At 48.9% G+C, this 25,700-nt stretch overlaps 2 protein-coding genes and 1 pseudogene across 2 annotated transcripts; 2 read left to right on the top strand and 1 right to left on the bottom strand.

Annotated features, from left to right (window-relative positions):
• Positions 1 to 450: 450 nt before the first annotated feature.
• On the top strand, positions 451 to 2,133 carry LOC124707490 (soluble inorganic pyrophosphatase-like). The gene is made up of 7 exons (XM_047239146.1): positions 451 to 695; positions 824 to 918; positions 1,016 to 1,123; positions 1,238 to 1,303; positions 1,417 to 1,537; positions 1,634 to 1,715; positions 1,824 to 2,133. Exons 1-7 carry the CDS (start codon positions 551 to 553, stop codon positions 1,864 to 1,866), a joined length of 660 nt encoding a protein of 219 aa, XP_047095102.1. The 5' UTR covers positions 451 to 550; the 3' UTR covers positions 1,867 to 2,133.
• Positions 2,134 to 2,908: 775 nt separating this feature from the next.
• Positions 2,909 to 4,672, top strand: LOC124648582 (annotated as a pseudogene).
• A 14,353-nt stretch (positions 4,673 to 19,025) lies between these two features.
• Positions 19,026 to 22,007, bottom strand: LOC124650213 (cysteine-rich receptor-like protein kinase 44). Its single transcript, XM_047189770.1, has 7 exons — positions 21,182 to 22,007; positions 20,764 to 20,907; positions 20,536 to 20,669; positions 20,216 to 20,426; positions 19,857 to 20,094; positions 19,594 to 19,747; positions 19,026 to 19,483 (listed from the first exon to the last, which is right to left on the bottom strand). The coding sequence occupies exons 1-7, from the start codon at positions 22,005 to 22,007 to the stop codon at positions 19,151 to 19,153; spliced, it is 2,040 nt and encodes a 679-aa protein (XP_047045726.1). The 3' UTR covers positions 19,026 to 19,150.
• Positions 22,008 to 25,700: the final 3,693 nt, after the last annotated feature.

Genomic DNA, 25,700 nt, shown 5'->3' with positions numbered 1-25,700 from the left:
GGCACGTTGACGAACAGGGTGGCGCGCGACCACGATCTGGAATTTCTCTTGCTCGCTTTCTTTTGGGGGCTTGTAATATACGAGGAAACTTTATCTAACAGCATCATGCTAGCGCGAGCGGTAGTGCTTAGTGCGTCGCGAGTGAGTAGGCGCTTTGATCCATGCACGTTCTGCATGTGCTGGGATTCTGCTCCGCCAGTTGCCGAGCTCAATTACTTTTTAAATTCTTATTGACGGTCTGAACGAGAGCTGGAGCTGGACCGGACCGGGGAGAGTGATCCCGGTACGTTGGGGTTGGACGCGCGCGGGCGGAAGCTTCGCACCGGCACCATGCCGGCACGGCGCCACACCACATGCATGCGCCTCCCATCTCCGTCGTGGACGCGTTAACCGCTCCGCCCCCCGCCCCACTTCCCTCCTCCGCCTCCTATATATGCGCGGCGAGCCACGGACGTTGCGGCCATCCCGTCCTCATCATCGAGCAACCATTCCAATCCAACACACAGCAGATCAAGGAGCAACCTCGTTTCCGTTCGTGGGCAGAGCGAAGATGAGCCAGGAGAAGGGAGCCAACGGCAGCGCCGATATGGAGGTGTCGGAGGCGAAGCGGCAGGCGCCGCGCCTCAACGAGCGGATCCTCTCCTCCCTCTCGCGGCGGTCCGTCGCCGCCCACCCATGGCACGATCTCGAGATCGGTGAGTCGCTAGCTCATTCCGTTTCAGTCAGATCCAACCGAAGGCGCGCTAGATGTTGATCGATGCCGCTCACGTCATGAGGGCGGGCCGCGTGCTAATTTATCGCAATCGTACGTCGGCGCATGCAGGCCCCGGAGCTCCGGCGGTGTTCAACGTGGTGGTGGAGATCACCAAGGGGAGCAAGGTCAAGTACGAGCTCGACAAGAAGACCGGCATGATCAAGGTCCGCATCGCCCATTTCCTTCGCCTCTCAATTCAAAACTTCATTTCCGTTTGTGTTCGCCTGGATGTGTTCTTGATCGATGCTTCCCTGTGATCAGGTTGACCGGATCCTCTACTCGTCCGTGGTGTACCCGCACAACTACGGCTTCGTCCCACGCACCCTCTGCGAGGACAACGATCCCATCGATGTCCTCGTCCTCATGCAGGTACATGATCCGATCACAATAACTGCAAACTTATCTCCCTCTACGAAACGTCGCGATTCTGCATTATATATGCGCTATTACATTTCCTGACAAGTGGATGACGTTTGCAACCAGGAACCCGTCCTCCCCGGCACCTTCCTCCGGGCCAGGGCCATCGGCCTCATGCCTATGATCGACCAGGCACGCAAAACAATCCCCCCTTAACATCTCTGCCACAAGTCAACTTATCTTGACAACCATTTCGGCATCGAGCTTACAATTGTGTTATACTCTGCTTTCTTTTTCAATCACAGGGAGAGAAGGATGACAAGATCATCGCTGTCTGCGCCGACGACCCCGAGTTCCACAACCTGAACCATCTCAGCGAGCTCTCTCCTCACCGCCTCCAGGAGATCCGTCGCTTCTTCGAAGACTGTACGCTTACTGCTGCACATTGCTGCTAACGTTTTTCTTGTAGCATCTCCTTGGTTTGCTTCAATCGTCTGATTCTTTGTCCGTCAAATCTTTCAGATAAGAAGAATGAGAACAAGGAGGTGGCCGTCAATGACTTCCTCCCCGCTGATGATGCCCGTGCTGCCATCCAGCACTCCATGTAAGCTCGATCTCATTATTTTTGGAAGTTGATCCTGTAACCTCAAAGAGTCATTGAGGTTGTAATGCGTCGACTAATGTTGGCATAAACTGTTTTCATTCTTTTCAGGGATCTGTACGCCGAATACATCATGCACAGCCTGAGGCGGTAGAGTTTGTACTATTTATCCTTTGCCCTTCCCTCTATGATTGGTGGCAGCAAAGAACACCCCGTCAGAACATTTGGGATCCTATGAACACCCGGTTTACGAGCGAGTCTGTATTTCTGCATTCTTGCATTGGTTTGTATTAGCCATATTTTTCCCACCCTTGTGGTACTCTGTATCTCAAATTTGTATTCAAGACGCCGTGGTTTGGCTCGTGTATTATCTTCTGTTCTTACTGAACAAACAATAATATGAAATTTTGTTACATTGAGATCTGAGAAAAGTATGTTTTTGCGTTCATACTGGATAGGTCAAATCCTAAGCTGACACTGAATATTTATTGCCTGCCTTCTAAGGTGATCTACAATGGCGACTGTTTAGAGAGGAGTTAAATTTTTTCTTAAGAATCCATGCCTATTTCGATAGGAGAGGTGCCTAGTTAAGCATGTTTCTATAGGAGATGTGCCAAGTGCTCAAAAAAATTGATTTACTTTTCTAAGCTTCTTGCATTGTAACTGCCCTAACTCGATGTAGCGACTGTCATGCGGCCATCTAGCTTGCCCGTCGACATCATTATGTTTTAGTACAGGGTATGATGGAGGGGGATTATAACCTGAGTTCTACAAAGTTTTTGAGAGATTAATGAGATAGACCTACTCAAGTTGTTTAACGATCTCCACACTAGCGAATTCAAAATTTTGACCAAAGTATAAAAAGGTTGATGATGGCATTTATGCAAGGCAGGAAAATCCTAGTTGGGTTAGTCATCTTACGCGAGTCCATCCATGAAATGCGCCTGAAAAGGTTGAGGGATTCTCAAGATTGGCTTCCAGAAGACTTAGGACAAAGTATAAAATGACCTTTATTTTTCCGGGAAACTCTCGGAGTGAGGAGGGTTCCAAACCGGGGGAGGGTTCACTTCTGGTCTGGCTGGAGTTTGCTGCCGGCGGATGGGATGAGCTTGGATGCCGGGGCGGCGGCCCTGGAAACTGCACGGTTGGCTTTCCAGCTGGCGACGTATCGGTGGTGGTGGCTTCACTCCTAGGTCATGGGGATGGCGTGGAGTGGGCGGTGGGGTTTCCTGGCGTTGGTGGTGCTTCGGCAGTGGCGGCTCCCAGACCATGTCTCGGAGGCTTTGTTTGGTGTGGGCGGGCTGCCCATGGTTCCTTTGCTGTGGTGGGAGTTGATTTCGGGCGAAAGCCCAGCGCTTTTGCGCCAACGGTGACGGCGCCTGTGGGTGTCGTGTCCCTCTTGGGGGCACCGTTGTGGTCGCTCCCCCATGCTAGAGCTCCGGGTGAAAACCTTTGACCGTTCTCATTCTCGATGATGGCGGCGCCTAGCGTCGTCACCCTCTTGGGGGCGTCGTCGTGGAGCTTGGTACCTTCGGCTTGCCCTCGTCGTCATCGGTGGGCATGCTCAGATCCTCTTTTGGTGCTCTCTGACCAGACGTTAGGCGGACTCGGCGGCCTCTTATCTTTTACACGTGACATTGTGGTCTTCGTTCTCGGTACTTGTTGGCTGCTGGCAGGATCGGCGCTCCACGGCCCAGAGCGGGAGGGCAGGCGGCCCTTCCCGGCAACAACTTGGTGGTACGAGACGACAATGTCCGGTGGCTTCACAAGGAGGCGGGGCCTCAACTTTAGTCGGTTGTTTCGGTTGTATTGTGGAGGGTGTGGCCTCTCCTGTACTTTCTTTTTATATTTTTGGTCTGCTTTGTAAGAGGTTTCCCTCTCTACCTTGTATCGGTTTGATCGTGTGTGATTTTATTTATAAAGCGGGGCGAAAGTCTATTTCGAGGAGAAGTAAGGAGGATTTTCTTCAATTCAGTGTAAATGGATTGATAGCATTTTTCGTCGAGGAAGTATGCCCATAAAAGTCAAAAGCGACATGCGTCGCAATCCGTCTGTCAGGTTGAATGGATCATGTACTAGTATGTGGTCTATCCTCACAACAACGGCTTCGTTCCTCGCACCCTCTGCGAGGACAAAGATCACATTGATGTCCTGGCCTCATGCAGGTAAATGATATGATCATAATAAGTGCAGACTTATCCCTCTATGAAATGTCACAATTCTGTATTATGTACTGTTATTTTCTCACAAGTGGATGATGTTTGCAACCAGGAACCAGTCCTCCCCGGCACCTTCCTCCGCGCCATGGCCATTGGCCTCATGCCTATGCTAGATCCGGCAGGCAAACCGATCTTTCAATATCTCTGCCACAAGTCAACGTATCTGGACAACCATTTTGGCATCAAGCGTACAATTGTATCATATTCTCTGTTTTTTTTTATCACAGGTAGAGAAAGGTGACAAGATCATAGCTGTATGCGCTGACGATCCCGAGTACCACAACTTAAACCATCTCAGCCATCTTTCTCTCACTGCCTTCGGGAGATTGGCCGCTTTTTCGGAGATTATACGCACACTGCTGCCTAATCCCGCATTCCTAGTTCATCTTCATGTATCACCTTTTGCTTCAGTTGTGTGATAAGATGCAAGATCATAGCTTCAGTTGGTCAAATCTTTCAGACAAGAAGAATGAGAACGAGGAGGCCGGTGGCTGCCAATGTCCTGACCGGCTGATCCCCGCTGATGATGCCCGTGATGCCATGCAGCACTCCATGTAAGTTCTCTTCATTTTGGGTAGATGATCTTGTAAGCTCACGAGTCCTCAAGGTTGTAATGCGTGGATTAATGTTAACAGCCTCGAGAGTGTGTCATATATATCATTTACCCTTCACTTTATGATTGGAAGCAAAGAACACCCCACCAGAAATTTTGGGATCTGATGAACACCCAGTTTATGGCTTTATGCGAGTCTATATTTCTACACTAGATGACCCGTTGCGCTAACGCGCAAATGGTAAAATCAAGTTAGAATTTAACCATAATTTTAGGTAGCGCAAATGAAAGAATCAAGTCAGAAGTTAAACCATAAGTTTTAGCTTATTTTAGCTTTAGTATATTGGGGACACAACATTCCATTGACATGCTACAGTCAGATATGACAATTTAATAATTCCAAGAAGAATCTTTCTACTTGCTAAGAGTAGCAAGACAAAAAGTTTGGTTCGAGATTTTCAGCCCCTTAACCGACGGGAACCAAAACTATTTCAAAGGTTTGCCCCGCGCAAACAATGTCTACCACTATTCTCAAATAATGTCTACAACTATTTTCGGCTGATACCGTCCATCCTCATTACGATTTGCAGTACAATCTCTTCTCTTAACCAATCTCCCTAGCCCTCCACCTTGATCAGCTATACCTCCCTCCATTCCCTCCACCCCATCTAATGCGCCGACCTACGGCTATCTGATCGTTTTTCAGAGCTGTAAATTCTATCTATTATTCAAGTGACCAAAACTTGAGACTGCCATAATTTATCGTTAATAGAAACACACACTTAGTCGGCCAAAAGTTTGTATATTGTTCCTCATAGAAAAAGAGTTTCTATACTGATATAACAATAACTATAAATTGTACCAACTCCATGTAACCTAAACACATGCTTTAATCTCAATGATGTGCAACTCACTAAAACAAATATGGACACCAAAAGCTCATACGGTCACCAAAAGCTCCATTAGTTTGTCGGGAGTTGTCTTGGTCACATATTAGTAGAGTATCCACTTTCTTAACGCGAGCAGTACAATAAGCACATACACGAGGAGTACAATAAGAACACATAACAGCCGTATTTTTTATTTGAAGTAAGACATACAATCATTAACCCAACATAATGCTTGAGTATTCGGTTTCTTGTTAGTTTCGCAACTAACACATAATTGTTATCACCAGAATTTGATCGAGTCAGAGGTGGGCCGCGAGCAAGATGGGTTTGAAGAATATATATAGAAGAAATACGTGAATCGGCCTTACATGCAAAGTTTGGGCTAGTTTGCCCGTGTATCTGTACCATAGTAGGATACGTGTCGGTTAGGAGTTAGAGTTTTACCCGTGCACGGTTAGGTGCACGCTTGAATTAGAAAGTCCCCTGGACTATAAATATGTATCTAGGGTTTATGAAATAAACAACCAACGTTCAACACAAATCAATCTCGACGCATCGCCAACTCCTTCGTCTCGAGGGTTTCTTCCGGTAAGCACCATGCTGCCTAGATCGCATCTTGCGATCTAGGCAGCACAAGCTTATTACGTTGTTTATGCGTTGCTCGTACTGAAGCCTTTTTGATGGCGAGCAACGTAGTTATCTTAGATGTGTTAGGGTTAGCATTGTTCTTCGTATCATATGTTGTCGTAGTGCAACCCTTAGACATCTAGCCGCCCTTACACCTACCTTAGGTGTAGGGGCGGCACCCCGCTTGATCATTGTTTAGTAGATTCGATCTGTTACGGTTGCTCCTTGTTCTTCAAGGATTAGTTTAATATCCGCAATAGTTAGGCCTTACAAAGGGTTGGAGGATCCAGCGGCGTGTAGGGTGGAGTTTGCTAGCCCTAGACAGGATGTTCCGGGGATCAACCTCGTGTTGGTTTTTAGGCCCTGTCTAGGATCGGCTTACGATCACCGTACGCGAGCGCGAGGCCCAATCGTGAGTAGGACGATCCGATTATGCGGTGAAAACCCTAAATCGTCGTAGATCGCTTTAGCTTTATCTTGATCAAGCGGGACCACCATATATTCGTACACCTCGTACGAATCATGGGTGGATCGGCTCTTTGAGCCGATTCACGGAGACAACTCGAGAGCCGATCGAGGCTCGTATTTAACGTTTACGTGTATGCCATGCAGGAAACTAAGCGAGGCATCATCCAACACCTTCCTCGACCAGGTATAGGTCGGGTGGCACGCCCTTGCGACGAGCATCGGACGTGTGACCGGAAGGCTTTGCGGGCCGTCGCTCGGAGGGACCGGGGCCAGCCGCGGTCTCGGGAGATTCCCGGCTCTACGGTGTTGCCGGTCGCTGCCCGCCGGTGGGTTTCGACCGCAACACATTCCGGCACGCCCGGTGGGACCATCTTCGACATCCACCGCATCGCCATCTACATCCGAGATGGCGGAAAGCACTCCGGTCAAGTACGAGGATCCGGCCGACGAGCTCAAGAAGAAGCATGACGAGATCAAGGCGGTCCTCGAAGCCGACCTCATCGGCTCTTTCCACGGAACCCGCTCCCACGGCATCGGGTGGAAGGGGTTCTCACCGGAAGGCGCGCTCGATGGAGTGGACATGTCCGCCCCGTCGGAAGAACGCACCGAGTCGGCTGCGTCGGGAGATCAACTTCATGGTGGCTCATTCGCTGCACCGCCACTACGAGAGCCCGGTGAACACTTTGGAGCGTGTCGCTCGCGCGTGATCCGGGAAATCATGAGCCATCGGTATTCTCCGTCGGGACCAGCTGCGGGGACTTACAAAGGAGAGATGCCACTCCGAGTCCCGTCCACCGCTGCCGTTCGCGTTGGCAGCACCGAAGTGCCGAACTCATCGGCATACGTCGTCTACAAGATTGGTGGTGATCCTAGTGACTACCAATTCCTACCGAGGCGCCCAAGGAGATCCCGCACGGATACACGTGCGCATACGTGCCAGGCTGCGGTGCACGGGCACTCTCGAACCGAGCTGCAACGAGCGGGGGCCTGCGGAACAGCGGGAGGAACGTCGGGAGCAGATCTTGAGAAGCAAACGTGGTTAGCTAAGTATGCCACTCCGACAAACCTCCGGAGCTCAGCTCCTGCGGTTGGCTCAGAAGCTGGAAAAGCAAGCATGGCTGGCTAAGTATGCCACCCCGGCGAATCTTCGGGGTTCGACACCTTCAGCCATCACCGCGGATCAGATTTGTACAATTCCGACAGATCGGTTCGGCATGATGCCGAAAAGGAAGACATTCGGCTATACCAAGCCGTACCCCAACGAGTACGAATTGATCCCGCTACCACCCAAATATCGGCTCCCCGACTTTACAAAGTTTAGTGGATCAGATGGTTCCAGCTCCATCGAGCATGTGAGCCGATATTTGGCACAGGCTGGGCACGATCTCGGCATCAGACGAGCTGCGTGTGAGGTTCTTCGCACAATCCCTCACGGGATCGGCTTTCGGGTGGTACACATCGCTGCCACCGAACTCGATCCGGACTTGGAAGCAGTTGGAAGAGCAATTCCACATACAGTATCACTCAGAGGCTTCCGAGGCTGGTATTGCCGATCTAGCACAAGTACGACGAGAGCGCGTGGAAACGGTGTCGAGAATACATCCAGCGCTTCGGGACCATTAGGAACCGATGCTATTCGGTTCACGTAAGTGAAAAAGAAGCGATCGAGTTGGCGGTGGTGGGTCTCTCATCATCGATCAAGGACGTGGCCTCCCAAGCGAGACTACCCTTCATTGGCACACATGGTGCGAAGGCTGTCGGCATATGAACAGCGCCACCCGGATGTTTACCGGGATAAATTCAAGCGTGCGGTGGTCCTGGTTGAGGCGGACGAAGATGAAGGTGCTGCGGGAGATCGAGAGGTAGCGAGTGGCTGAATGGACTCGGGCGGCGAGGCCCCGTGTCCTGCAAGTGGGTTAAGCCACAAGGCCCTCCAAAAGGGTTCGACTTCGACGTGACCAAAGCTGAGCAGATTTTCGACCTCTTACTCACGGAGAAGCGGCTAAAGGTACCCGAAGGCCACAAGATCCCCACGGTGCGGGAGCTGAACGGAAAGCCATGCGCAAGTGGCATAACACGTTCACCCACACCACTAACGACTGCAGGGTGTGGCGTCGGCGGATCCAAATGGCGATAGAAAAAGGGCGGCTAATTTTCAACCGAGTACGCCATGAAGGTCGACACACACCCCTTCCCCGCCGTTAATATGGTGGGGTATACTTACCATGGAGGGTGCCAGCCAGATTTCTCGTGCAATATCAACATGGTGGGACCTGGGCACCACTGCGGTAAGGACGGAGATGAGGGCAGCTGCTCTCATAGCAAAGACACGAGAGGAAGCCGCTCCACGCGATCGGCTCCGCCACGACGGCAAGCGCTACGTCACGGAGGGAGAAGTGAAGAACATAAGATATCGGCGACCTCTCTCGATCACCTCCTCAACAAGTATGTGAGTCGGTATGACCAACGCCGGCGATACAACGACGGCGATGAAAAAGATCGTCCGGCTAGGGACGACAGGAGACGTCGTCGGCATGATCACGACGAGGAGCGATATGAGCGCCACGCCAAGGAAAAGTCGAGGGAGCAAGACGACGTGGATAGGCATTGGGACTGCCCCTTCTTCAGACACTGCTGGGATTCAGGAATGAGCCGATTGTAGGATTGCCCAGAATGTAAACAAAGGAAGAAGGATGCGGCTAACGTATCCGTGTTCAAACGTCTAGGGCCTCTCCCGCCTCGGAACAAGCATGTTGAGTCCGCTCGGGTGGAAGATCTCGAGGAACTAGAGGACGATGATGAAGAAGACAAGTATCATCGGCCAAAGTGGTGCCCTGATGGGCTCAGCCGTTCCCGAAGCGAAGGGTTCAGCGTCTGCGTGTGTTGGAAGAAGGCTGAAAGGTTATACCCGCACACGTTGAGGAAGGCACGACCTGATCCGGCCGCCAAAATTCAGCGAACCCTGGACGAAGAAGGTCGGCCACAAAGAAAAGAGTGGCGCCACAAGCAAAGGAAAGCCGATGATGAGACATCGGCTGGCACAAACATGGTCTTCATCCTTCCAACGGAGTTTAGCGCTCCAGGATTAGACGAAGCACCTGTGGCACAACTGGACTGCGGCCCACGGCCGGTCATCTTTGAGAAACCACGAGAAAGAAGTTACAGGCATCTGAAGGCCCTGTACTTGCGAGGATACATCGATGGGCAGCCTGTCAACAAGATGTTGGTGGACACCGGAGCGGCGATTAACATTATGCCATACTCCATGCTACGTCGGTTGGGACGCTCCAGCTCGGATCCGATCAAGACCAATGTAACAACGAGCGATTTCAACGGCCAAGCATCCGACGCACAAGGTGTTCGAATGTGGATCCGACCGTAGGAAGGAAAGCTGTCCCTACGACGTTCTTTATTGTCGACGACAAAAGCTCCTATGCTTGTCCTACTAGGGAGAGATTGGATCCACGCCAAACTGTTGCATTTCATCCACGATGCACCAATGCCTAATACAGTGGGATGGAGATGAAGTAGAAGTCGTCCACGCAGATGATTCAGCCGAGATTTCGACGGCTGGCATGAACGTTTGGGAGACGTCAGGCCAAGAGCCACTCTCAGGCATCAATTTGGACGACTGCGAGCGCATCGACGTGACGAAGAACGGGGTTAGGCTGGTTTTATCCACCGGCCTGACCGTGTAACAAAAGCAAACATCGATGAACAAACGTGGCGATGCCGATCCAGGTGATCGGCCCCAAGGATTTATGGAGGAACATTACAAAACCTTCATCGAACAAGCAACGTGGAGGCCGATTCCAGCAATCGGCCAAAATTATCCTCACCATCCATTCTGCACGGGTTCAACATTTGATCCAGCAGGGAATACCTAAAGAGGCGATACCATCAAATCCCTTGAAAGAATCGGCTCGGGGGGCACCTAGGTGGATAAAACACGAGGATATGAAGTAGAAGTATCTTTCAAATGCCCACCAGCCCAAGATATTCTTTGATGATGGGTATTGAAGTATGGGGGGCGATACATAAATCGGCCGTAAAAAATTCAAAAAAATTTAAGCACAGCCGATGCAGCAGACATCGACCTAAGGATAGAAAGCCGATGCATGGCCATCGACTCAAGAGGTATAACTGTTATAAGCAGAGGGTCAATGGAGCAGGAAGTGGGCCACGAAGAGAGACTATAATGGAAGAACTCCTCAATGGAGTGGTTTGGTGGCTCAGATCCTCTCTTCAAGAACCTCCGGATTCTTTTTGCGAGCATTCGAGTCCGCAGTATCAGCCGGGGCAAGTTTGAGGGATCATGACCCCGACCAATGCCAAGAGCGGCATGGACGTGCGGATCGGGTTAAGGATGGGTTGCATCAAATCCGCCAAAGGAAAGGGGCCGATCCGACCGGCAAGGCGCAAGAAGTGGACTGAAGAAGCTCGGGGGCAGCTCGCCCGAAGATTTTCTGCTACGAGGAGCCGATTTTGTTGGAATCGGCTGGCTCTGCATTATGACTTGAAGGCCAATGGTGGCACATTTGGCTGACTCACCACTTTCCTCGCCTTAAGTGAGGCTTGGGGGGCAGCTTGCCCTGGAAGACCCTTTGCTATAGGAAGCCGATTTGGTTGAAATTGGCTGGCTCTACATCTCAGCTTTGAGGAATAGTTGTTGCGGGAAAAACGGAGCAGGAGCCTGTCCTGCAGAAGTATCAGCTCCGGCCTCCGGATTGATTCAGCAATGGTCCTAGAGCTCTTCCGAAGACAAAGGTGGCCGTTAATAATACGCTCAGTGACTGCGGGTTCACAGGGTACCATTTGAGGAGATGGCTAAATTGGCCTATCTCGAAATTTATCATAAGAGGTCGATGCGTTGTCATCGGCTCATTAAGCGTTGATCCAACTAACAATCGGCATAATCAGTACGAAGGGAAATCGGCAAAATCAAGTTAAGGAAAAGTCTTCTTCATTAATAAGAGAGGATTTTTACAATGAAGAGCCGATTGCTCAAAGCAAGGAAGAGCAAAAGAAAGAGCCGATTGCTCCGGGACTACTAATCCTACATAACTAATCCTCGCTAGCATCGTCGTCGGCGTCGCCGTCGGCGCTACTGCCGGAGAATTCCTCGCCGCTGCTGCCCCAGCCGTCGGCCGGAGCTTCCTCTTCCTCGTCATCATCATCATCCTCGCTGTCCGCCCAAGCGCGGAAGCGCTTCGTCGGCGGGTACCCAGCGGAAGAGGAGGAATCATCCTCCTCCTCCTCCTCCTCTTCTCCTTCCTCGTCATCATCCTCGTCCTCGCTGTCCGCCCACATGCGGGAGCGCTTCTTCGGCGGGAGCTTGGCGGAGGGGAGGCCCTGTCTTCTCTACTTCTCCTGCTTTCTCCTCCTTGTCGGAGGAGATGGGGTTCGCCCGGAGTAGAGGTCGTCTTCATTCTTGCTCTTCGGCGAGGATTGGAGGGGCAAGCCCGAGGGGGAAGAGGAAGAGGAAGACATTGCTACGAGGGAAGAGGGTTTTTGGCGCCGGTGGACAGAACGAGCAAGGGGATGGAGTGGCGAACCGTTCGGCACAGATAAATAAAGTGGGTGTAGTGGAGGTTTAATGCCATGACGGTTCTCGAGGACGTTATGCCGAAATTATCAATTCGTGCAGAGAAGCCCATGAGGCGAGGCGAGATGATGGAAGATTCTGCGGCAGTTCTGCTCTGCCACGACATGACCCGACGGAAGAAAAGCGTAATGATTTTGGAAATGTCATTTCCAAAACCAGGGGGGCATGTGTTATCACCAGAATTTGACCGAGTCAGAGGTGGGCCGCGATCAAGATGGGTTTGAAGAATATATATAGAAGAAATACGTGAATCGGCCTTACATGCAAAGTTTGGGCTAGTTTGCCCGTGTATCTGTACCATAGTAGAATACGTGTCGGTTAGGAGTTAGAGTTTTACCCGTGCACGGTTAGGTGCACGCTTGAATTAGAAAGTCCCCTGGACTATAAATATGTATCTAGGGTTTATGAAATAAACAACCAACGTTCAACACAAATCAATCTCGGCGCATCGCCAACTCCTCGTCTCGAGGGTTTCTTCCGGTAAGCACCATGCTGCCTAGATCGCATCTTGCGATCTAGGCAGCACAAGCTTATTACGTTGTTCATGCGTTGCTCGTCATCGAAGCCTTTTTTATGGCGAGCAACGTAGTTATCTTAGATGTGTTAGGGTTAGCATTGTTCTTCGTATCATATGCTTGTCGTAGTGCAACCCTTAGACATCTAGCCGCCCTTACACCTACCTTAGGTGTAGGGGCGGCACCCGCTTGATCATTGTTTAGTAGATCCGATCTGTTACGGTTGCTCCTTGTTCTTCAAGGATTAGTTTAATATCCGCAATAGTTAGGCCTTACAAAGGGTTGGAGGATCCAGCGGCGTGTAGGGTGGTGTTTGCTAGCCCTAGACAGGATGTTCCGGGGATCAACCTCGTGTTGGTTTTTAGGCCCTGTCTAGGATCGGCTTACGATCACCGTACGCGAGCGCGAGGCCCAATCGTGAGTAGGACGATCCGATTATGCGGTGAAAACCCTAAATCGTCGTAGATCGCTTTAGCTTTATCTTGATCAAGCAGGACCACCATATATTCGTACACCTCGTACGAATCATGGGTGGATCGGCTCTTTGAGCCGATTCACGAGACAACCTGAGAGCCGATCGAGGTTCGTATTTAACGTTTACGTGTATGCCATGCAGGAAACTAAGCGAGGCATCATCCAACACCTTCCTGACCAGGTATAGGTCAGGTGGCACGCCCTTGCGACAGCATCGGACGTGTGACCAGAAGGCTTTGCGGGCCGTCGCTCGAAGGGACCAGGGCCAGCCGCAGTCCTGGGAGATTCCCGGCTCTACGGTGTTGCCAGTCGCTGCCCGTCGGTGGGTTTCTGACCGCAACAATAATATATTTTATTTTATGCAACTTGAGAATTTCTGAATTGCGTAAACCAGATTGTTTTTCTTCGACATAACAAAATTCTGAAAACGAACTCCATCACAATATTTGGAAACCTCTAAATTGGAGTATAAGGAACCAGTAGAGTATTAATACATCAATTATGGCAAGCACAGGAAAAAGGCATCACAAAGAGGCCATAAACTGGAAGAAAGTGATAAACTGAGCATATGTAATATACCAATCATCAATCGGTTTCTTGACCAAAAAAATTTGACACTTATTCCCCAGTTTCCATGGTAGATATAATCTTATTGTGTACAAACTGTGAGTGAAAGAGAGTAGTCATGATCTCTACAATAGTAGCCTTAGCAAGTCACCAATAGTTGATCAAACCACAAGCTTTTTCCCCGGGACTATCAAGACGGTAACATGCAATACATTTGTGACTACAAAAGCATACAGGAAAAGCTAAGCTTAAATAATTTAGAAAATATCATGGTTTGTCAAGATAAAATAAGAACACAAAATAGTAAGTGCAATTTAGTTTCCTACTGAATGTAAAAAAATATAAGCAGCTTGCATTGAATTACATTGGCTTAGAAATCTTATATCTGCAACCACCTAGGAACTTTTGCTTTATAATCAGAAATTACAGTTTCATTTGGGATGATATGAAGCAAGAAAACCGTATTATGTGCATAACTTTTCTTATGTCATTATATAGGCTCAGGATGAAGCACTACTCAATTTTGATAGCATATGCCATTAAGACCTCAGAACTAACGTTGATAATAACATATTCAACACAATAAGATCTCAGCACTAACATGTAATTTCAGAATGCTGATGGGAGTGGAAAGAAAATATTATCTGAGCATACTTCTTATCCTAATAATATTTGAAAGATCTCGACACTAACTTGTAATTTTCATATATTGATGGAAGTGGAATGGAAAATATTATATGAACATGCTGCTCAATAATGGTGGCTACGCTAATAATATTTGACCGATTTTGCAAAGAATACTTGAGGGGTGAGGCACTCCTTGTTGGGAATCTTATATAAGTAAGAAGTTCATCCCCACTAAACTATTTCTCTCAACATGCAGCCTATCCAACTCAGCTACATGCCCCGTCAGCAACTTTAGTTTTTTTTTCTTTTTTTCTTTTAAATGACAATTGACAAATCACCGTTCTGTTTTGATGTTGTTCATGCGTCATAATTGAAGGCCATTATTCGGCCCATCTCCACGGAGCATTGTTTCTGTTTTCCACTGAGTAGAATCTGGATAGTCTAACAAACTCTTCCTCTCAATCAATGTCTACGATAACCCTCTCTTCTTCCTCTCCCCGTGATTCCGTGAGAAATACTAGAATAGATGCACAAGAAATTATTGCAAGCATACCAGTAGGCCCCTCTGTGCCGTCTTCTCCCCTCCCCTGTCCCAAGTATTCCCATAAATTCACCTTGCTCGACCGTGATTTCCTGCCCATCACTTCGTCAAATATCCTCCTGCTCTGTTCCCAGGAACCCAAGCATGGTCATTGTCATGACTGAGTTTTGGCACTCCGGTTCTCACAATCAGTTGTGTATTCAGATTCATAGTCTTCGTGGGTCAGCCCTGCCTACGATTACCATTGCATCCACCTCGCTGTGGCGATGGGCCTCGTGGTTTGCTGGCTCTGGAAGTATATGCCATCTCCCGCCTTTCTGTAGCAGGCCGCCAGTGAAGTTGGCCAGTTTGTCTTGCAATTCGGAAGATCATGGAGGATAACACCCATTAATTCGTCCCGGTTACTGGCTTCGTAGTTCGTACATCTATTGAGGAATTCTCCATCTTGCACAATCTGCAGCTACCGGTCATTTACTATCACTTCCCTCAAAGAGTCAAAGGGTTCTACAAGCACATAGCATCTAGCAAGTAGCAAGGACCATGTAGTGAAGGGAATTGCCTTTTTTTTATCTTACCCTTCAATTACAACAAACTACTAAAAAGCTTTTTATTTTTCACGGCATGTGACCTTGATTTTACATTATTTGCTCCGTTTGGTTCAGGTGGAGACCAAGAATGAACTTTACATCAGGGAACAAGAAATTTGCACTTCTGATCGTTTAGTATGTTCAGGTTTGCAAGATATTGAAGCCTGTGACCACCTAAGGTTTGTATTGTCAGATCTTGGGTAAATATTCGTACATTTGATTGCTCTTCTCTTTTTATCTGATTGTGCATGGAAAGAGGAATCTCGAGTTAAAATGCTGATATCCTAAATTCCTATTACTTACTGCCAATAGTTGCTAGCAGCTTTTACACACTTATTACAAAAGGTTGCCTTTTCTTTTCCATTGCAGATTAGAGGGGACATGACCAAACTAGCAAATAATGTTTGTGTTTAATTAGATGGGTAGATGAGTACCCGAAGGAAATAAATACCTTTTAGTTTGCTTATACAACATCATCGGATGATCATTTTTAATTTCTGTCTTCATAATATGTTCAGTACATGATCAAACATATGTTCTTCTCCATTATTATATTGTGTTTCTCTCCTTCAATCACTGCTTGAATTGAAACTAAATTGTTTCTGGTCTTCCTTGAAATGCAGAAATCGTCGACCTGATAATGATATATGAATGTGCTTCCATCCAATCAAGTACTTGATCTCGGGTGCACCTTCCTTTCCTACAAAATCCAAACGGTTTTTGTTCACTTGGAAGATACAAAATACTTTATGTTCCGCCCAAACTGCGGACATCATTTATTTTTCAATGTATATACTATATACCCATTTGTCTTACTATACTTTTTCTATGCTATTAGGTATTGAAGTCTTCCTGACTATGATATTCTATTGTCTTTTATACAACATGGGAGCGTATTCTCCCGATGTATATGCGGTCCTTGGTTTATTGGTTATATTGTTCCGGTTCACGCTTTCTCCAGTAATTTCATTTTGTAGCATACAGTTCCGCCGCAACGCGCGGGGTATTATCTAGTAATTTCTAGTACTTTAGCACTGCAAGTACGTATTAATAAAATAAAATTTTGTACATAATAAGAAAACCTTTCTTGAGATTTTCCCTTGTTCACTAATCCAATATATGTATAGTTTATAATCAAGAGATCCAATATATGTATAGTTTATAATCAATATATGTAGTATGGTTTTCGCTGATTTAAGAGATTTGTATTAAAGATGCTCTTAGGAAGAGGATTGACTTCTTTATCGAATACTGAAACGACTAACACACGTACGCTTAGATAACGCAAAAGAAAAAATGACCTACAGGTGGTTCTAAAAAAAAAACTAGAAGTTCAGCCCAAAACACCATTCTTTGAGGGCGTGTTTGGTTGCTAACAAAGCCTTTTTTCTAATCTAGGGGGTCAAAATTCGGGCTGTTTGGAAGCCCAGGTCGCATGAAGATTTTGCACAACACCTTTAAAGCAGGCTAAAAGTTGATCCGGGAGGAAGATCGATTTAGCCGCTTTTTCCACGGACAGACCCTGCCGAGCGCCATGTGTGTGGTGTTTTGCACTCGTTAGGAAGCGCGGGAGACCAGACGTATCGCTTAACTCCCCACTTCACTCCCCTCACCGCCCAACCGGCAATCTCACATCCCTCGGCTTCCTCCATGGCCGCCACTCCTCCGCCTCCCCCTCCGCCCAGCGGACTCCCCACCATTAGGAGATGTCCGCCCATGAAGTGTGGGCATCGCGCCAACTCGACAAGCTAGCGGCTGGTGGAGGCGCGAACCTCGCAGCAGCACTGAAGAGCCCGTCCCTGGAGTGTTCGAGGCGGCGCGCGATGAGGGCGACGACCTCGTCGTCCGCCTCAGAGGATCTGACTGACGGTCCCCAGTCCCGATAGCGTGGAGGCAGGCAAGGCACCTGCGTTCGTAGGCCCTACCCTCGCCAATTTGGGGGAGGCGGGGGTTCACCCCCTCTAGCGGCTGCCTCCAACAGCGGCGGCTCTACTTCACGGACTCCGGTGGCTCGGTCAAGGTCGCGAAGCGTTCCTTCGTCGACAGGAGTGCCCAATTTCTCCACGGTAAGTCCCCTAACGCCTAGATATATTCCGGTAGCGATTAGGGTTTGGTACCGGCGGCAACTGCCATTGATTAAACTCTCTACGGAGAGCGACCGGAGGTCGTTAGGGTTGTAATGCATGCGCTTGTAGGTGTGGCTTCTAGATTTTCCTTGCTGGTACGTACATGTGGCATCTAGATTTCCCAATTTGTGGAGTGCAAATGTTAGTCTGTTAAATGATTGCACTCCCCAAATTGAGAAATTGGGAAATCATTGCAGTGCCAGAATCAGCAAGACAAGGATATGATCAAGATTGGTTCAAGATCATGTCATTGTCTTGCCTATGTGTAGATGCTTGTGATCATGCCATTGTTCTGCCTATGTGTAGATGTTTTGTGGTCATGCATGAGTCTTGCCTATGTGTAGATGCTTGTGATCATGCCATTATCTTGCATGTGTGTACATGCTTGTGATCATGCCATTGTCCTGCCTATGTGCACATGCTTGTGATCATGCCATTGCCTTGCCTATGTATAGTGTAGCCAATGGCAATGGCTTGATCATGCCACTCTCTAGGCAATGACAATGGCAATGGCATGATCATGTCACTGTCTTGCCAATGGCTATGACATTATCATCACTCTAACATCCATTTGATTTTCCGATAAGGTGGTGAAGCTGGAGTGCGACAAGGTGGGCAAGGGGTTCTTCCCTCCACCCGGCTACCAGGACCACATCGCCATGAACCACTGGACGAGAGCGCTAATGTTGAAGATGACTGGCAGGGTGGAGGTTGTGCTGATACCACCTCCCACCCTCGGCAGTCAGCCGAAGCTGGGGCACATGGCTAGGGCGATGATGCCGCGGCGGTTTGTCATGCAGCTATCCACGGATGACATCCACATGCTCGTCGTCCCCCCATGGTTCCAGCACGCGCTGCGGGAGTCGATCAAGATCGCACTGGCACGCAGTGTGCCCTTGTCTGCATGTCGCTTGTGCGACGAGTGGGTGCAAGTCACCTACCATGGTGGCCAGGTGGTCTTCGGCGGGAACTAGGCGCATACGGTCTACAAGTATGATCTGCATCACGGCGACGTCGTGGAGTTCCAGCTCCAGGCCTTCGCCATGAAGATGATCACTACAAGGCCAAGTCCTCCACCGCCAGGCTCTACACCTGCCTCGATCATGGCTAGGCGGCAGCGCCACTACCGAATTTGTATGCATGTTTATGATGTTCATATGTAGTTTTAGTTGAACTTGATAATGGTGAACCTTTACTGATAAGACAATGCTAGTATCTTTTGATCAAGGGGTTCCACAGACTTCTATGCCCTTGGAACGTCGTTGCTTTTGATCAGGGCTTTATAGCTTGCCCTAACAATCCTTAATAGGTGATGCAGTTAGCTTGTGTGTCTGTTGACATGTGTGCTTACTTCGCTGTGTTCATGTGTGTTGTGCTTCGTAATGGCTAGTTAAGGGGTGAGAGCATCAGCTGAATAGAAAGGTAAAACATCACTGCTTTAGCATAAAATCAAACAGCTAATTATTTCCTCGTCAGTCAACATATGAACGATTGTTGTCTATAATTAATGGGCTGAAACTGCACCATAAAACTTTGTTGAGATCCAAACATAATACACATACAGACACAAGCTTCATTTCTCTCCATACAACATCTAGCTGGCCAAATCACAAGAAACAGGAAAATTTCCGCCATCGGTTCACCGGGGCTCCATGTCAGAAATATAGGCGTCGTTACCAAACGGCTCACGAACAGCTCCGGCCGGAGTCTCTTCCTCGTGCGTCTGGCTCCTCCCCAATGCGCCCGCGCGGCTCCGAACGAGGTAGGCTGGCGGCGTCGGCACCGGGAGAGTAATTGAGCGGCTGTTGAGCATGACGACGACGGTCGCCATGCTTGGACGCAGGTGCGCGTCCTCCTGGACGCAGAGCAGCCCCACGTGGACACACCGCAGCATCTCGGACGGCTGGAGACCGTCGGCTGAGCAGCCGTCGAGCAACCCCGTTACGCTCCCATGGCTCCAGTGCCTCCACACCTGTACATGCATGATGCAAGTGCACAATTAGTTACCGATCGATCTGCCATTAGCAAAGCTCTAGACTCCTAGTACGTAAATTGGTAGCAGGGTATTAATATCAAGGTTACCGTGGTCAGAAGATCTTCGTTATTTGTGCCTGGATACTGGCTGAAAGTGTTGCGGCGACCCGCGATGATCTCCAGGACCAGAACGCCGTAGCTGTACACGTCCGATTTGGCCGAGAAGATGCCGTGCAGGGCGTACTCCGGCGCCATGTACCCGCTGCATTTCAAGAAATACACCGCATTTTGTTATGTTAGCTCGGCTCCGTTCAGGTACAGAGCAGCATTACTCCGTGTTGCTGCTCGATCAATCTAACAAATAAACTCACTAGGTTCCGGCGATGTGGCTGGTGTTCCCGACGCTGGTGTCCAGGCTGAATAGCTTGGCGAGGCCGAAGTCGGAGATCTTGGGGCTCATGTCGGGGTCTAGCAAGATGTTGCTAGCTTTGAGGTCCCGGTGGATGATGGTCAGTCTCGAGTCCTCGTGGAGGTAAAGAAGGCCTCGACCGATACCCTGGATGATCCTGAACCTGTGCCCCCAGGTAAGCTCTTGCCTCCTCACAGGATCTGCAATTTAGCACGCTTCAGTAAACATTTACGTGGGTGATGACTTGAAGGAACTGAATGTCGCTTAGATCAACAGTTGGCCGGGAATCGGAAGAACTAGATATAGAGTATAGACACGAACCGAATAGAATTTTGTCGAGGCTTTTGTTGGCGAGGAACTCGTATACGAGGAGCATCTCCTGCTCCTGGATGCAGCAGCCCAGCAAGCGCACCAGATTCTTGTGCTGGAGCTTCGCGACTAGCACAACCTCGTTCTTCATCTCCACGTGCCCTTGCTGGGAGGTTTTCGACAGCCTCTTCACCGCGATCTCCTGCCCATCCTGCAGTGTGCCCTGACCAACATCCAAGTTCAGTTTCAGGCATGGAGAATAGTGGATGCTCATGTTCCAAGTAAAAAAAAAAAATGAGCTGATCTTCCAAGATAATAATAGTGTTACGTACTTTGTAGACCGGCCCAAACCCGCCTTCCCCTAGCTTATTTTCTTCAGAGAAGTTGTCCGTGGCAGCTCTTAGAGTGCTCAGATCGTACAGGAGAGACTCTGAACTTCCCATGTCTTCTCCATCCTCACAGTCAGCTGCAGTCCACACAAAAACAAAAGTACTAGAGAATTAAGCCTCATATGCTGTTATTCTTCAGAGATTTGCTATAATCGATGGAGAATCACTGACCGGCGCTGGAAATCTGCACATGCTCGTGTGGCTTCTTGTTCTTCCTCTTGCACAGGTACAAAGCAGTGATCAACAGCACCAGCAGCACGGCAGCGACAGGAACAGAGACCGCCAGAGCTATCTTGACCGTGGAATTGTTTCCTCCTGTCACGAAATTCAGAATAGTTTACCATTTCCTCTAGTTCAGTCGCTGTCTAAACTTTTCAACTCGCTACTTTGACCACCGAAAGCACGTTGCATGCCGCCATGCCTAATACGGAGTGGTAGAAATCCGGTGCGTTTTTGTGTACGCAAACTTTCAAGATTGAAACGACAATTCCAAAACAGAGAACAGGAACTGTATGGACGCTAGTGTCAGCCAGCTAGAAACGCGTTGGCGCAGGGAACACAAAGTTGACGGAGACTTTTATTGACTCACCGGAGTGGTCGGTACCGTTGAGTCCGCCGCCTGCTGGAGCAGGCGGCGACATCGCCGCCTCGGCGGCCTTGGCGCTGTAGAAAAGGGATTCCTCGTACCGGACGGAGCAGCTCCGGCGGATGTTCTGTCCGCCTATCTTTCCGTTGCAGCTGCTGAGGATGTCCGTGACGGTTCCACTGAGGCAGCGGTTGCAGTCGTCGCCGCCGAGGTCGCGTGTGCACTGGGCCATGCCGTAGATCTTCGTGAAGGACGTGACATCGGCCTCGCCGACCGCGAACATCCGCGGGGATGAGTACGCCGCCAGGCTACTGAGGTTTCTCATCAGAGAAACCAGCTGCGTCATGAACAGCTCGGGCTGCGTCGCGTTCCCGTTGTTGCAGAGTGACCAGAGTCCCAACATCACCGACGTGTCGGCGGTGCCGAAGAAGCTCGCGTTCGAGTGCCGCAGGAGGCAGTAGTCGTGGATGACCATGGAGGATTTCTGGCCGGGGCAGTTGCTGTTGCTGGCCGCCTCCTGCGCTGAGGCATCGAGGCACGCTCGGCACTCGGACGGGTTAACGTCAGCGCGGCACTGCGCGAGCCCGAACGCCTGGTCGGGCGCTGCGCCGGTAGCGTTCGTGGCGAACCCGGACGCGCCAGACGCCGTGGCGGGGAGGAAGGAGAGGAGAGCGTCGAGGTTGGCCTGGAATACGCCGCCGAGGGTGTAGTTTCCTTCGTTCGGGCAGTCGGTGTAGTTAAGGTCTGCGGTGGCGACGCCTGCGCCGACTAGGAGGAGGAAGAGAGATGGGAGGCCCAGGATACGCATGGCTCGTGGGGAGGGCGCCATTGCTGGGTTCGTACGAGCTACCGAGAAGGCGAGAAGAAGGCAATTTGTAAGCAGGTGCATGGCCTAGGGATCGTTTTGTATTTTTCGATCTTTTAGGATTTTATCTGCAAATTCAGGATAATCATTTTATCCCGGTTTGTCTTTTAGTTTCCACATGTGTTGCTTCATGTAACTTGATTTTCTATTAATGAAATATGTGGTTGCTCTCAAAAAAAAAAAAGGGTGCCGCGTTGCGTGGTGGACTGTGAGTCTGTGACTAGTCCCCGGCGCGAGAGATTGACTCTAGTCCATTCTCGTGTATACAGTACCACTAGATTTTTCTTCTGTACAACTTTCCGCATTAATGTGATTGGATGTAGATATAGGCATATAGACATCGCATGCAATAATTTAATTAGGACCAACACAAGAACTTTCCCGCCTAATTGATCATGCTATTTATTACTTGATTTTGTTTGTTTTGGTGTTTTAAAAAATAAGATATTGGCTTTGTATACAAGAACAGATGAAGTATTCATAACCAAAAACATTACCACTAAATTTTTATGCAGTATAAATGTGCTCATTAATGTGATTGGATGCAGTCATGGAGATAGAGACATTATATGTACTCCTTTCGTCTCACAAAAGTTGTCTTAGATTTGTCAAAATTTAGATGTATTTAGACACTATCTAGTATATAGATACATCCAAATTTTATCAAATCTCAGAAAAAATTCATGAGATGGAGGGAGTAATATATTTAAGTAGAATGAACACAAGAAGTTTTCCACCTAATTGATCGTGCTATTTATTAGTTGATTTTGTTTGTTTTGGTGTTTAAAAATAAATTATTGGCTTTGTATACAAAAATAGAGGAAGATTTTTTTATTACATGCATGCTTCGTATCATCAAGGTTTGTAAATGACTAATCGTGCTTACTGCACGATAACAAAGAAAGTATTTGTAACCAAAAACATTACAAAGTACTCCAACAACATAAATCATACCCCAAAACAATCACAACGAGAAACCAACGGGCAAGACTTTTTGTCCCAGCGGTTGTAACCGATGGTTGATCGTGTGTTTTTACTATTGGGAAGGCGACTCAAGCGGGTATAACCATTGAGATTAATCCAGCTTGTGCAGCCTTGGTCTACTGCAATTTTATCACTGAAGTCATGGAAGAATGTTAAGTTGCACAGCGTGGAGATAAATGTGCCAACCACGGAGGATACGATATAAACTTTTAGTTTTACCGAAGTTCTCCTTTATCAAAAGGTTTGAACCAAAAATAAACCTGTAAGCGTGAAAAGCAAGGCTAAAGCTAAAATCTACAAGTAGGGTGAGAGAAGCTTCCTGGAATGGTAGAGGTATGGGTTCTGCTAACAAAGTAAACATGCTAAAGAGTTGGTAGATGAGTATGGCTTGCATTTCATCCGAATCCAGGAAACTCAAATGGAGGAAATTAAAGATGTTTGGTTAGATCAAATTGGTGCTAGGCAAAATTTCTTTTGGTATGTTTCTCCCTCCCAAGGTAGATCTTGTGGGATCTTGGTTGGGGTGAAAAATTATGTTTATGATGTCCCGGAAGTGGAGCATGCCATCAATTTTGTTTTTTTTTCGAAATGGAGGAAACATCACCCCAGCTTCTGCATCCAAAGGATGCACACAGCTTTTTTTATCAGATTATTCACAAAACCTTACAAGAACAATACAAAACTTCAAACTCGAAGCCACCTCACTAAACCTACAGTGGGATGAAGGTGGTGACAATACACAAACTCACATCATCTAAAAACCAAATGCCTTCCCAAACCGCCCAATAGCAGATGAGAAGCACATCCAGTCAAGCAGACTCTCAGCGCACGCCAACGCACACGCCATAGAAGTTGCTACCGCCGTCTTCCTCGACTCCATCTTCAAGAGAGATCATCGCATTAACCTTGCAAGACCTGCCGTCGATGCCACCAAGACACCAGATGGCTCCACCATCTTGCACGCATACATCATCCCGCATCCGTCGTCGATACCCTGCAGCACCATGCCACCGAGACACAGCGCCAACAATGTGGTAGATGAACACCACTCCACCAACATCCACCAACATCCAGCAGCTGCTCCAAAAACGATGCCCCAAGAGGTAGAACGACGCAGGTAGCACCGCCATCGTCCGATCCAGAGACCCGGACCTAGGGTTTCCCCGGAGCAGCACGAGTGAGAAACCGCAGACTGCAACGACGATGCCTTCAACAAGGTAGCGGCTCGACACGTCGCCATCGCCCGCCAACCGGGTCGGAGCACGGTTTTCACCGGCAACCGCGCATCCCCAACTCGCCGAGTGTAGTGCCAAGACGGGCAAAGATGACGCCTTCGACAAGGTAACAAAGTCGACCGACGCAGCCATCATCCGCCAAGACCGAGGTCGAGGCTCAGTTTTCACCGGCCGCCATGACACCCCGGACTAGATCACCATTGCCGGAGCCCTGTGTGAGATCTCAGGATCCCCCACACAGGACTACCAGCCTGGCCGACCACCTCCGACGAAGAAGATGACCACCACCACCATGCCCGGGGCTGCTGCCCCAGGTTTCCTCATGACGCGAGAGATGCCCACGAACGCCTCACCGCCGAGGAGGCAGAGCCACAACATTGAGCCCCCCCCCCCCAGCCCAACGGACTGATACGTCTCCGACGTATCGATAATTTCTTATGTTCCATGCCACATTATTGATGATATCTACATGTTTTATGCATACTTTATGTCATTATTATGCGTTTTCCGGAACTAACCTATTGACGAGATGCCGAAGGGCCGCTTGCTCGTTTTCGCTGTTTTTGGTTCCGAAATCCTAGTAAGGAAATATTCTCGGAATCGGACGAAATCAACGCCCGAAGATCCTATTTTTCCACGAAGCTTCCGTAACACCCGAGAGCCGCCACAGGAGGGCCCTGTGGGCCCCAGACGACAGGGTGGCGCGGCCCAGGCCTTGGCCGCGCCCCCCTAGTGTGTCGTCGCCTCGTCGACCCTCCGACTCCGCCTCTTCGCCTATATAAAGGTCCCTGACCTAAAAACCTCGACACGTTCGACGAAACCGAGAGAAAACCTTCCGAGCCGCCGCCATCGCGAAGCCAAGATCCGGGGGACAGGAGTCTCTGTTCCGGCACGCCGCCGGGACGGGGAAGTGCCCCGGAAGGCTCCTCCATCGACACCACCGCCATCTTCATCAACGCTGCTGTCTCCCATGAGGAGGGAGTAGTTCTCCATCGAGGCTCGGGGCTGTACCGGTAGCTATGTGGTTAATCTCTCTCATATGTACTTCAATACAATAATCTCATGAGCTGCCTTACATGATTGAGATTCATATGATGATGCTTGTAATCTAGATGTCATTGTGCTAGTCAAGTGGATTTTACTTATGTGATCTCCGGAGACTCCTTGTCCCACGTGTGTAAAGGTGACAGTGTGTGCACCGTGTGGGTCTCTTAGGCTATATTTCACGAATACTTATTCACTGTTATGAATGGCATAGTGAAGTGCTTATTTATATCTCTTTATGATTGCAATGTATTTTGGATCACAATATATCTGTGTGCTACTCTAGTGATGTTATTAAAGTAGTTTATTCCTCCTGCACGGTGTAATGATGACAGTGTGTGCATCGTGTAGTACTTGGTGTAGGCTATGATTGTGATCTCTTGTAGATTATGAA

Source organism: Lolium rigidum, chromosome 4, assembly GCF_022539505.1.
Source record: "Lolium rigidum isolate FL_2022 chromosome 4, APGP_CSIRO_Lrig_0.1, whole genome shotgun sequence".
Classification (NCBI taxonomy): Eukaryota; Viridiplantae; Streptophyta; class Magnoliopsida; order Poales; family Poaceae; genus Lolium; species Lolium rigidum.
The sequence above is the reverse complement of the archived record's forward strand: the minus strand, read 5'-3'. Positions and strand labels throughout refer to the sequence as shown.

Bases quoted from the DNA above. Each gene is read 5' to 3' on its own strand.
- LOC124707490 (XM_047239146.1), top strand. From the start codon at position 551: ATGAGCCAGGAGAAGGGAGCCAACGGCAGCGCCGATATGGAGGTGTCG. The intron at 696-823 runs GTGAGTCGCTAG...CGGCGCATGCAG, and splicing joins ATGGCACGATCTCGAGATCG to GCCCCGGAGCTCCGGCGGTG. The intron at 919-1,015 runs GTCCGCATCGCC...CCCTGTGATCAG, and splicing joins AGAAGACCGGCATGATCAAG to GTTGACCGGATCCTCTACTC.
- LOC124650213 (XM_047189770.1), bottom strand. From the start codon at position 22,007: ATGGCGCCCTCCCCACGAGCCATGCGTATCCTGGGCCTCCCATCTCTC. The intron at 19,748-19,856 runs GTGAGTTTATTT...CTTGAAATGCAG, and splicing joins AGCCACATCGCCGGAACCTA to CGGGTACATGGCGCCGGAGT. The intron at 19,484-19,593 runs GTAACCTTGATA...ATGCATGTACAG, and splicing joins ACGAAGATCTTCTGACCACG to GTGTGGAGGCACTGGAGCCA.